General features: G+C 43.0%; 1 protein-coding gene across 2 annotated transcripts in view; it reads right to left on the reverse strand.

Annotated features, from left to right (window-relative positions):
• Nucleotides 1-3,414, reverse strand: part of doc2b (double C2-like domains, beta) — a 303,902-nt gene extending 300,488 nt beyond the window's left edge. For both annotated transcript variants that reach the window (XM_084698130.1, XM_084698129.1), the window contains exon 1: nucleotides 3,096-3,414. In XM_084698130.1, coding sequence (XP_084554256.1) covers nucleotides 3,096-3,414 — 319 coding nt within the window. The remainder of the gene's footprint in view (nucleotides 1-3,095) is intronic.
• Between the last annotated feature and the right edge of the window lie 9,489 nt (nucleotides 3,415-12,903).

Genomic DNA, 12,903 nt, shown 5'->3' on the forward strand with positions numbered 1-12,903 from the left:
TTTGTCTGGTGCTAATTTCCATCCCTGAAAGGAAGGAAGAGGTCCCAGACTAATAGACAGCCATTACGTACACTGTTCCCATCAAGCCACTCCTAAACCTTTAGAAGTACTGTACTGTGTGATTCAGTCAGCCAGTTCATAGTAGAGCTGAATCTCATAGCAAACTGTGTGGTGTGAAAACATGACCCGTTTTAGACCTTGGTAAATCCACCTTGACTTTGTATCACCACCACTCCTGGACCATAGTTAAGGTTAGGGCAACTGCTACTGCTTCAAGGGTTACAGAAGATGGTACTCTTATGGCAAAATACACTATTAAAAAAATCTGTTACTAAATGTAAACATTCTACAAAAAAATTCACAGCTGGGTTCTTCGAGCACATCCTAAAGCTGTATCGGTATCAAAATGCATCCCCTTTGAGTCCCACCATGGATCAAATTCCCTGATGTTCCGAGTCACTAGGGCTCATGGTGTGTGTGAGGGGGGTAAGTCTCAAGGTGGAAACGATAGTTAGAAGTGAGAAAGTATCTGTCAGAAAATCATGTCAGAAGACACACACTAGCTGCATTTCACCTACCACCTTTCCTGACTACCATCTTTCAATTTTTAAAGGAGATGAGCCCATGAAGATTTTTCTTCAATAACTTGTGGGTGTGCATGGCGATCACACATTCCTACTATCCAAGTTGCTGCCCAAGACGGTTATGCTTTTTTCTATACTAATACCATCACGTGTGTTTGTGTCTGTTTTATACTGCTCGCCTTACAACCAAAAACTGATATGGTTGACTTTATTTGGTTCACGAGTTCAGGTCAAATTAAGTCACTCATTAAAGGCAGGATAAGCAAGTTTTGCAAGCCTAGCAATTTTAGCTTGAGTTTGAAAGGATTCAAACCAAAATATCCCACCCCCTCACTGAAAAGATCCTCCAAAACATATGACACAACTGCGCTGGTAGGTAAGAAGACAGACAAGAAGCCCGTCCAATCATTGCATTCGGTCCAAATGCCGTCCAATCAGTAGGGTTGGTACGACCTTGAGTGTTTATTACAGTCCTGCGACGCACACAGATATCGGATTGATTTCATTTTACGGTCAAATCTTTAGATTTATTTGTTGCTATCAGGATTTGAAGTTTATTTCAGCAAATATGTCAAAAAGTGCTTCTCAGCAATATTACCTGCACTGCCGGAGGAGCTGGACACAGTAAATAGTCCATACTTTTTGCCTATTGCTTTGTGCCCACATTTTGGATATATAGTGTGGCATTTTTCTGTGATGTCCTTAGACAAGACTACCCAATAGCTCTGAATGATCAGATCAACATAACTGATATCTGGAATGGAAGACAATGGCACGATTTTAGTGTCCTGATCTGACATTGGAACTGATTAAATATGAATGTCCACTTTGGAATGCTCATTAAATGTGTAACATGCCAAAATCACACTATTTTCAATCTTACACATAACTTGAATAGGAAAGGAATATTTAGGCACTCAAAATATCTCTTAGCTCAATGTCTCCCTCTATTACTTACACTAATGTTGTACACAATTCCCTGTGATAGCGTGAGCACTTATCCCTCTGTTGTTTCCTCTCTCTCACACCGAGACCCAGAGACGCATGCACACACATAGAAACAATCATCTTTCCCTCATGTTTAGATCCTCGTACCAGGTTGTAGGTCAACATCTGTTAGAGGCTGCCTATCCTACTCTCTGCCATCCCCCAATACTGGCGTGGGGGATTAGAAAAGCTTTAAGCCTGGAAACATGTCAACTCTCCACTCCACTCTGGATGGCTTTACCCTTTAACCAAGCCACACTGTTGTCACGCTCACCTATAAATGAAGGCTTGTATAAAAACAGCAAGCACCACCATTATATCAGCGGGATGCATTTAAAACTGGATTGAAGGATTAGTTGGGTATGGAAAGGGCACAGACTATTTTTCAGTTGTGTATTCATGCATTAGTAGCCTGATACTCTGACGGAGGGACTGGCAGACTGCACAACAACAGGGAAAATGTGTGTCTGGTGTGTCAGCTCTCTTCTGATGTTACAGAAGGGGACATGACAATTTGTCTCTGTGTAGCGACCGCCTTCCCGCTCGTTAGAGACTGGCATTGTGAGGAGTGTCCTCAGCAAGCAGCGGCATCCTTGAAAACAGAATCAATGCATTCATAGGTAGAACATTATATACAGACATGAACACAGCTCGTAAATCTTGAACTGCCAGTTATGCTTTTTGGTCTTCTGTCTTGCGTGTGGATGTGAACAGCTCCCTCGTCAAAACCCAACAGCACACCTACAAACCAGAAAGTCTGTATTGCTGCTTATTCAGAGACAAAGCATGAATCACACACCCTGATGAGCCTTTAGATAGCACAAGAAAATCACTACAGGGTAATTTCCCTTTATTTTCTAACACAAAAGGAATCTACACAGACAGCCCTTGTCTCCTGAAAAAGAAACAGTTGGCGCTAGATATGTGTAATGTCAGGCAGGATTTGACACATGGCATTGAAGCAACAGCCCTTAGCTGAAAGACAACTGTTGCTGTTGCAAGCAGAGTATCTGCTACGACAAACAGATGCGCAGACATACAGCAGAAAGGAACCTGGCAACCGTGGGTGGGTGGGGGGGGGGGTGATAATGGGTGTAGACACAGTTGTATTGTATGGATACCTTAGAAGGAAGTGGAGGAAAGGATAGAACAGAGAGAGGGGTAGTATTAAGGAAGAAAATATGCAATGCAAATCCATCATTATTCTATTGACAACTGACAACCCAGGAGGGACAGTAAATAAGAGTGTAAGAGAAACAAAGTTGACTGTGCAGGGGGGTAATCCAGAAAACAGGTTATGTAACATAACCGGTTAAGTTAACCCCCCAGCTGATTCACAATGTTGCATCAACCTACTGACAAATTGCTACAACTCTGGGTGTCAGCTGGGGAGCAGCTTTCTGGAATATCCCCCAGAAAGATGGTGAGCAGAAGACAACAATGGAATGAAACAAAAATAGTAGAGAAAGAAGGAGAAATGTGAGGAAACAAGAAAAGAAAACAGGTAACTGGTGTGGTACTCACTTGAGTCATCTGAGTCATAGCCCTCCACGTCAGGCTCCTCCTCCTTTTTGGTGGATGCTGATGGGGCAGCAGTAGCCCCAGCAAAGGCTTGGTCCAGGTCATCCTCACCAGCCAAGGTGTCCACGGTAGCGTTCAGTGAGGCGGAACGCAGGGAGCCCGTCCGGCTAAGAGGCGGGGGCGCTGTAGGGGGGATACCCCTTGGGTAGCGGGGGAAGTAGTCAGAGATTTGCTTGATGGGCTGGATGGGGCCCGGGCACACATCAATGGCCATGTGCTCCTGGATGCTGATGGTGGGCTTCTCGCCTTTGCGTTGTGTCATGCATGCGGTCCTTCGGGAATGCCCGCCCGGCCCAGACACCAGCCCAGAAATAAAACCAAAAGTCCCCCAAAGGCAAACACCTCCACTTCTCAAAAAGTACAAACCCTACAGGGGAAAAAAAAATATTTTGGTTAGGTCAGTTTGTTGCATCCAGCAGTATGGTTAGATATATGTCCAGGTGTTGTCTCCTTTGACTCCCCCCCTCTAAGCTCTGCTGGTACTGGGACTACATGGAGAGTCGTTGGCTGGTCCTAGAACTGCCTGCAAGCTTCAACCATGCTGTCTGTCTGCCTCCACTGACACACCGCTATTCTGTCTGCCCGCACTCTCCCTCTCTCCCTCTACTCCAAACCCTGCCCACGGCTGACTAATGTGTGTGTGTGTGAGTTGGTGTGTGTGTTCAGGAGAGTGAGGGAGGGAAGGGGATTATACTAGAGAGAGGGAGGGATCAGCTGATGTCACTGCTTAGCAACCGAGCGGTAAACAGGAACCGCCAGCCGGGTACTTAATTATGCTATTAGTCCCCATCCATCTGTCAGTGGAAGAAAGGTTTTGCCACCGAGTGCAGGCATGTGTGTGTGTGTATTAGAGAGAACAGAATACATATTTTTGTATGTACAAGTGTGTATCAGAGCAAGTTAGGATATCTACATTTTGTTGTTTCAGATTTTCTGTTTAGGAATATTTCAAATGTGTGCATGTGTCTATCTGCAAGCCATGAATTCCCTTGTGTGCCTATGGGTTCTGGCTGTTGAGTGACAGATAATCTGCATCCGTGTAAGGGAGCAGTCGAGTAAGAAAGAAGATATAATTACAGAACATATGTATACAGTAAATGTGCACACATGCACAAACACTAACATTTTCATTGGGGGGACAGCAGAGGCCTGTTCCATAAAGCTAGTTTACCGAATAAGCCAGACTTATGTCAGTTAGTCTGACTCATTTCTTGTTCATTCGGTTCCATAAAGCTAGCTCAACGTAGTTCGAACTCGGTTACTATGGCAACTTAGGCTACGAAACTAGTCTGGTCAGGGTCAGACTAACTGTCAGGCTTAGCGTGACTTGGTGCTTAACCAGACGTCCCTGTAACACTGACCCAACGGGAAGACGATGATTTACCACGTATATTCTCATTTTCTTATTCTCATCAGTTCAACATTGATAGAAAATCAACGTAAATAGCCTACATAGGCTACAACATTTAGCCTAATGCATTAAACAATGATGAATAATGCTTTGATAGGCTACGCACCATAGCCGTTAAATGTATGGATGTTAGTTTGTGATTTCAAATGTTTAGGCATCAGGCATAGGCCTACATCTCAATCTAAATTATCCGAGTATAATTATCATAGCAATATAATTGTTAACAGTAGCCTACAATTGCAAAACAAACCTAAATCCGACCCCCATTTCCCCGACACAAAACCCATGTTAAAAAGTTAGCACTAGGATACTGGATAATGTTTTAATTAGGCTAATAGTAGGCTATTTATTTTAAACAATGTCAAAAAAGTCAATTTAGATTAGTTTAGAAGGTATTTTTTAATCAACGAAGGTCTACGTTCACGACGTCAATCATGGCGTGTCATTTTACATTGATTCAAGCGGTGGATGAGGGAGCTGTCATTGTACACAATTAAAAGGGTGACGTTCTTTCTGGAAGAAGTCATGTGGCCGTGTGCATTGCTTTTGCCATGCTGTATGATCCATGTTCTACCTCTCGGGCTGTTAAAAAATAGGGTGTACGCGCAATTAGTTTACGTAAATCTACGTAAAAGCTACGTAAATCTGACTTGAATTAGTAGGACTGCGTGAGCTGAAATTGGCCTTTATGGAACCGCTTAAGCCCCGCTTGACTAATTAAACTTATTCAAGTCTGGTTTAGGACTTTAAGTCTAGCTTTTTTGAGCGGCCTTTATGGAATAGGCCCCTGGTAGCACTGGGATCTAGGGTATTTCTAGCCTGACGTTGTCAAACTCATAATTCTAGTCAGAATATGAGTCTGAAAACTCTCCTTTGGGCTGTAACTATGGGGCGTGTTTCAACCGAACTCGTAAAACAAATGCCTCTACGCTCAATTGGATAGACCTACAACCAATCAGAGCAACGTAATATGTTGTTTGTTGAAAACGAATTCAACCCAAGGGCTCTTTCGTGACGTTGTTGATTACGTTACTGTTGATCATCTGTCCATCATCGTATAAAGCCCGCCCTGGCAATTTCATTGGTCCGCCCAGATCCTGGTTTTATGTAGTTGTTCCCAATACGAGACCCTCCAGACCCAACTTCCCCACCAAATTTTTTTGTGGGCGGGGAGAAGTTGGGCTGGCAGCCAGGCTAGGGTATTTCAACAGCAATCACCAAATCCCCAGCCACTTAATACTTTGGAATGAACAGAGAGTAGATTTTGTGGTGCCAGGTTACCTTTCCAGCAAATGAATCCCTCGAGCAACGGGTGCCAAATAACGAATCATCAACATGTACACAGTAACAATGTACTCCTAAATATATACATTTAAGTCTGATTTACATTTACGGTGCTGGGCAGTTGCGGTCACTACATTTCCCAGTAGCATGGTGGTAGTGTCGCTGTTTTCTGAATTTAATTTGTTTTCCTTAGCAAAGCTCTTCTTGATCAAGTAGTGCAGTAGCCAGTATTGCCAGTTCAGTGACTTTTCAGCTTCCCGAGCAACCAAAAATCGTATGTAGCAACAAAGCTGGCGACATTACGCTACTTTGGCTATCTATGTTGTCGTTGAGCAGCAACAAAATAACCTTAACTGATTTGTGAATTATGTCAAGTTTGCCTTTCTTACAGTTCTAACGTTCCCAATGTTTACAGAAGTAGGCGGTTAGATCTGTAATTGTACTTCCGTGTTGTCATAGTACATTGTTGTGAGTATGTACATTGTTGCGAGGTCAGCCCGACCACACCCTCAGTATGCTGATTACCCACCAAATGCCAATGCAAAGGAACCATAGAGTTGGGGGGAGTCTCCCCCCTCTGCATGTGATGCCCTCCTGCTGAATTGCAAGGTTCAAAGGGCCTGCTTGAGACGACATCTCCAGCAACCATTTGTGCTCTCCGTTTGTGGTGTAAATTTTAACAAAGAACATACCTCGCCCTGAACTTTTAATCCTCTCCAGAGGATTCAGAACGCAGCAGCCCGTCTGATCTTCAACCTACCCAGACGCTCCCATGTTACCCCGTTCTTCATCTCCCTCCACTGGCTACCCATCACGGCCAGCATTAGATTCAAGACCCTGGTACTGACCTTTCGAGCACGGAATGGGACTGCATCTGACTACATCCAATCTCTTGTCCAGCCTTACACTCCCACCTACGGTCTTCTTCTGACAACAGTCTGTTGGTCCCACCTCTCAAGAGCGCCCAATGCAACCAAATGGTCGCAGTTTGCAACCAGTTTTTGAGACAGGGCAAGCATTTTTTACAAGTACCGTATTTCTTAAAATAAACGCCGCCCTCGAATAAACGCTGCACTAAAAATGAATATTGTGTAATAGACGCCGCCCTCGAATAAACGCTGCACCAAAAAAATCTGAAGTTATTTAGTTACATTCAACCCCTGTATTTATTACACATGTAGGCCTACATAACTTTCTGCTCAGATTTCTGTTTGAAAGCTAAAGTGTATGAACGTTTCGGCATGCTGCTTCAGATTTCTACAGAATGTATAGAACACTTGTATTTGAGACAGTTGTACTGCCAACGCACACCTAATTGATAAGCGGCGTTCATTCGAAGAAATACGGTACTCGCGCATATGCGACTTACAAATTTGGAATTTATTTTAGTTGTTATTTCATGTTAAAAGACGAGAAGATCACAAGCCCACCAGTGTAGGTCTATGTGCGTGAGAGGGGGAGTGTCCAGAAGTGATTAGTCAACTGCACGGGTCACATATCACTGATGTGTTACTCGCTGTCGTAGCGTCTAAAAGGTCACAGCTCAGTCAAAAATGGCTAAACGAACCATTGACGCTTTTATGGTGCAGCAAAGCCAGGCCATCCACAACAACAATTTGCAGAGAAGAAGGAAAAATCAGGGGCCCATTCGTCGTAGGGGTTGAAGCTAAGTTAATCAATTGTCCCTTTAGTCCATTAACATTAGCGAGCTAATTGAGAACCGCAAATATCGGTTCGTCGACGGCTGATCCGCATCCAAATCGTGTGGTTAATTTCAATCAGGCTAAACTCATCAGGACAAGTGCACGAGCACGTCCTACTTCAAAAGGCAGGAAAGGTCGATCACCAAAACCGTGATTTTCTAACGGTATGATTGCGGAAAAGACGAAAGAGAGAGCGGTGATATTCTCGCCATCCGAGCAAACTATTGTAATGAGTCTCTACGAAGACAATAAGCATATTATCATGGCTAAGTCAAACACCGCCACCGCTACCAGAGCAAGACAGGCAGCTTGGCAAAAAAATTCCAATAAGCTAAAGGCGTATTTTGGTGCCTTATTACCCCAATCAAACACATTTCTTTAAATGTGCCTGGTTGCAGTAGGCTTAATGGAAATTATTATAATCGAATGAGATCTTGCTAGCAAAAATAATGAAATCAACTCTTTCAGAATAAGTAGTATAAAAACTAGGCCAAGGAGTATCTAATTGATACAAATTCATAGACACTTATGAGGATATATGTAGGCCTACTTAAAGTGCTTTTATCATGTACTATTTGTGTGTATAGCCTATGCATGTAGGTCTATGTGTAAATCAATCTTTGATTTCATTGACTTGGACACAGCCAGGGAATATGATGAATTGATTCATCAGCTGGTTAAGCGCCAATAGCCTACACTTTTCTTACAACGCATGCTGCGGCTTTGCTAATGTTATCTGTAGGCTATACAAATGTACCTGACGCAAACAAAACTCAAGGCTATGCATTGTCTGAAGCACAGGAAAAGTTTCAAGTAGCTTTATTGTCAATTTCTTCACGTAAAGATATATAAAGGAATTGATATGACGTTTCCCACTCTCCCAGTGTGAAATATAAAAAGCACAGGCACAACAGACAAGACATTTCTTAAAACATAGCCTAACATATTTACACAGGCTACAGCAGCATGAGCTCATAAAGCATAAAGCTTGCTGCGGCGTGTGATATTTGCAATGTACGGCCCGAGAAGGTCTTGCAAATAAATGAGTCCTTGTCGGCTGAATCGATATTGCTCAAACAAGAACTCATCCGTGTGAAATAAATGATCTTGGCGATCGCTAAGAACTCTATTGGTATGGAAAGCTAATCGAACTAGAATATATCTCCTTGGTCAACCGGGTCTCTCAAACAGGGAGCTGCCAATTATTTTCCGAGGGTGTGGCAAGCTTATCCAGCTACACTTACGTTAGCCTGCTCTGGAGCAGGTTAGTGCTAATTGATATGTTACTATGGTGATTTATCGGAAGTTGTTTCCACGAACCAAAATGAGGGGCGTTTTTTATCTTAGCCTGAAAATTAGCTCGCTAAACCGCTTAGCGAGCTACGACGAATTCCCCCAGGTGACGAGTCGCCTGTTGTGGTGAAAAAGCCAAGACAACAACATTTCTGACAGGAATGGCTAAGTGAGTTTACGTGGCTTCAATATTGCAAAATCACCAACACAATGTACTGTGTCTCCTGCTCTCGATGCGGTCAACACGCGGGAAAAAACAACTTTGCTGAAGCATCCGGCACCATACAATTTAAACACGACACATTGGTGAAACACATCAGCTTGAGGCATCAAATGTGCCGAGACAGATTTGTGAATGAAACTGATTCTGAAAATGTAACACCGCCTACTTCATTCTATGGCATCTATGGCAGCCCCAACCACATGGACAGAAGTTGTGAAATTTGGCACACTCTCCAAACTCTTTTGGCACACTCTAAAGCTGATCAAAGTCGGCGATGAAGCCACCAAAACAGGAAGTGAAAGTGGTCATATCTCAGAAAATATTTGCTGAATTGACATAAAATTTAGTACAGGTGTTCGGGGACCCTGTTCCAAAGAGGTCCACAAAAGGTTGTGTCATCTAACCGCTAGGGGGCGATCCTGTGTCTGACACATGTGAAGTAGTGAATAAATGAATGAATGAATGAATGAATAAAACGTTTTTGGTGAATATCCCAAATTCACCTAATTTGTCACAGATTATCTTCAGACCATAATCACTGTGACATGTCAAAATATAACTGAATTACAGCTGTTTAAACTTCACGCCAAATCTGACCACGCTTGCCACAGGAAAAACTGCTAATATTTTTACCCAGTAACTGAAATTTGTGATTTCCAGCACTGAGAATAGCCCACTTGGATAAATTAGTGTCCTGGAAACGTCAATGTCAGAGGTTCGAATCCAGCCAAAGCTGACAAGCTTGTCATGTCTCTGATTCTCTGTTTAGCAAGACTGTAAGCCACTGCAAAGGAAGCCAGGTACACCACAGTCACTAGATTTCAAAAGTTTCTTCTGGGTCATCTGACCTGCTTGGCCACCACATTGCTGCTTGCAGCTATATTTGGTGGCCAAGCCGCGAAGCGGCGAAGCGACTTAAGTGTTTCTACCTTTTCTTATTATTTTTCTTTTTATTAGGGGCCAAGCAACAGCAAACCTTGTTAGTTTTATTAGGGTTCCTCTGGTAGGAGGGAACCTATTGTTTTTGTTAGTTTTATTAGGGTTCCTCCGGTAGGAAAGAACCTATTGTTTTTGTTAGTATTCCTATTAATTATATTTCTACGCCAAATGGCCCAACAGCTCAAAAGGTCCTGTACCCAATTTTTTACAATTTGGCCCAATGATACAACAGGTCCCTCACTACTCCCACACGGCTAGTGGCCCATGTGCGCCCATAGGTGGCGCTATAAAACACGCCCAAAGTCTACGTGATTTCCCCAGCGCCCCATTATTCCAAAATGCCTGAAAATGGTATCCATGCCTTATTTCTCATGGGGAACAAAAAAGCCTCAAGGACCCATAAGGTCCGCCATGATAGATTTTGCTATACTGTCCAAATTTGGTACAACCTTCAAAACCCTTCTCCTCGTGAACCATAGATCCAATTGACTTGAAATTTGTTACAGATATGTAGAATACATGTTTTTATAATTGGTCAAATTGAATAAGAAATGCAATACAAAATGGCTGAAAGGGGTGTATTTATGTAAATGTCCACATTGCCTCAATATCTTTGTGTCAATAAATCTTATATAATTTTGACTCATGGTTTTTCAAACCCAATAGGGTTCAAGATGACATCACTCTGAAATACCATAAACAATTTCACCTCGGTCTATATATGATTGAATTCAATTGAATTGCTCCACAGCACGCGCTCCTAATTCTCACAGGCTCATCCTGCTCCTTGACACTAGGGTGACCACCTGTCTCGCTTTGCGTTGTATCGCACAGCATTTTCACCCTTGTCCCGCACGTCGCATATTGAATATGCTATGCGATACAGCGCAAAGAGGGAGAAGTGGTCAACTTACTTGACACACGCACGAGCTTGGCGAAACGCACACACATTCTTTCTGGAAATGGTGTTCTGACCAAGCCCCCACCCTTGGTCTTTTGCTCATGTTTCATTTCGCTTCCAATCGCAGCTCGCCGTTGGTGAAGGTTTGAGCACTTTGAGACCTTTAGATCATGAGTTTGAAGTGACGGAAAACCGAACTCAAAAAGTAGCTAGCTGTTTCCCTCTGTGTAATTACTGAATCATGTAGCATCTCCGCAAATTCATCAAAGGAGGTAGAGGAGGGCAGCTTTTAGGAGAACAAGCGATTCCCCACAGACCTGTCGGCTCAGAATTTTGATTTGGGTCGTGAAAGTCTTTGTAATAAGCCTATATGTCAGGGAGACCGCATAGGCTTAGGCGGCAGCCATGTTTTGGTTGCGTCGTGTTCATAAGTTCACCATTTCACAGTTCGTTCGACACCAAAAATGTCGAGGAGGGCAGTATTTAGGAGATGTGGGAATTGTGCTTTTAGCCAGATGCTCCGATTATTTTTGTGATTTGTTGAAAACTTAAAAGTGGAGTGAGACTGCGTCCCGGGGGTACATTGTTTTGACTGTGACAGACTCGGCTCGCTCACTCACTGGCAGTGTGTAAACAATATCGTAATTCACTAAATTCTAGTCCTAAAATGTCAGGGAGGCCTGTTTTTTGTAGATAACAGTCTGCTGAAGATAGCCAGTATATAGGATCTTTCCAAACAAGCCTACTTCATTTGTCATTTTCCTGAGAAAGCGACCTACGTTAGCCAGGCTAGTTTCACTCGGTCAGCCTATTTAAAGGTCTCTGACAGTCAGAATCACTGATTACAGACAAAGGTTGAGCTGGTCTTTGGTCAGATGTGTATATTGACCAGTTTAGAGCTAAATACTGTTGCTAGAGCCTGGAATCGAGCCAAATGTTTGGAGTGACTTTGCATGGCCGGGTCTCCATCAGTTCAACACATTTGGATTCAAGTTCAAGTAATGCCACTGCATTTCACAGTCAAAATGTAAAAGATTTATTTTTCACAACTGACATGGATCCTTTCTTCACTTTTACGGGTCTGGAGGGTCATGCAGAGGCCTGCTCAACAGAGTTCAACAGAGGACACTGAGAGAAAAACAGATCCCTTGCTGGACTACCCCCCTCTAGCTGGACAATTTCTTTTCAGCCCTGACCCCAGGACAGCTTCATCCAGCTGGCCTGCCCTGACTGCCTGCAGGCCCTGCTTGCCCCTGCCTGCCAGCCCTCCAGAGACAGACAGTCACCCCACAGACACAGTAGCTCTGCAGACTGCTTTTTTTGGGGACATTGATGAAAAAGGCCAAACCAGCATTTTTTACTTTGATGAAAGTCTAAATGTTTAATCCTTTCCATATCCCAGCATGCCAAGCTGCTGACTTTTAGTGTCTTAAGTAATGAAACCAGTTCAAGTTATAGACTTTGAATCTGAATAAAAAACACTCAAGAGAAGTACCGCTTCTTGGATGATTTGTGCTCCGCATCAGTTCATCTCACACATTTGCCTTTGTTTCTGCTCCACCGTTGTGTAATAAAAAATATAATTTAGGACAGCAATTCCATTTTTGTGTTATCCTTTCGCATTACACACACTTAGTAGATTTCTTAAACTCAACCGATTGTTTTCATTTCACCGTACTGTTCATATTGAACAGAGATCAGTGTTTGGGAAGATTACTGTATATTTCCACCTTTTATTTCTATTTCCATCGTAAATTTGGTCAATTAGTAAATTAATTTCAATTAGAAGTGGTATTAAAAGGTCTTAAAAAGTCTTACATTTAGCTTGTTTACACCTGTAGACACCCTGTGAAGCCCCCACCCCCCACTCCAGAGACAGTTGGTGACAGAGAGGTGCACCCATTTAGTTAAACATAGTTATGCCTTAAGAATAGAGTAAAAAATGGAGACTGAATGTGTATGTAATTAGATGTTGAAACTCAGTTCTCTGAGTTGGT

This window comes from Hypomesus nipponensis, chromosome 5, assembly GCF_054491055.1.
Source record: "Hypomesus nipponensis isolate SF chromosome 5, ASM5449105v1, whole genome shotgun sequence".
In the NCBI taxonomy this organism is placed as follows: Eukaryota; Metazoa; Chordata; class Actinopteri; order Osmeriformes; family Osmeridae; genus Hypomesus; species Hypomesus nipponensis.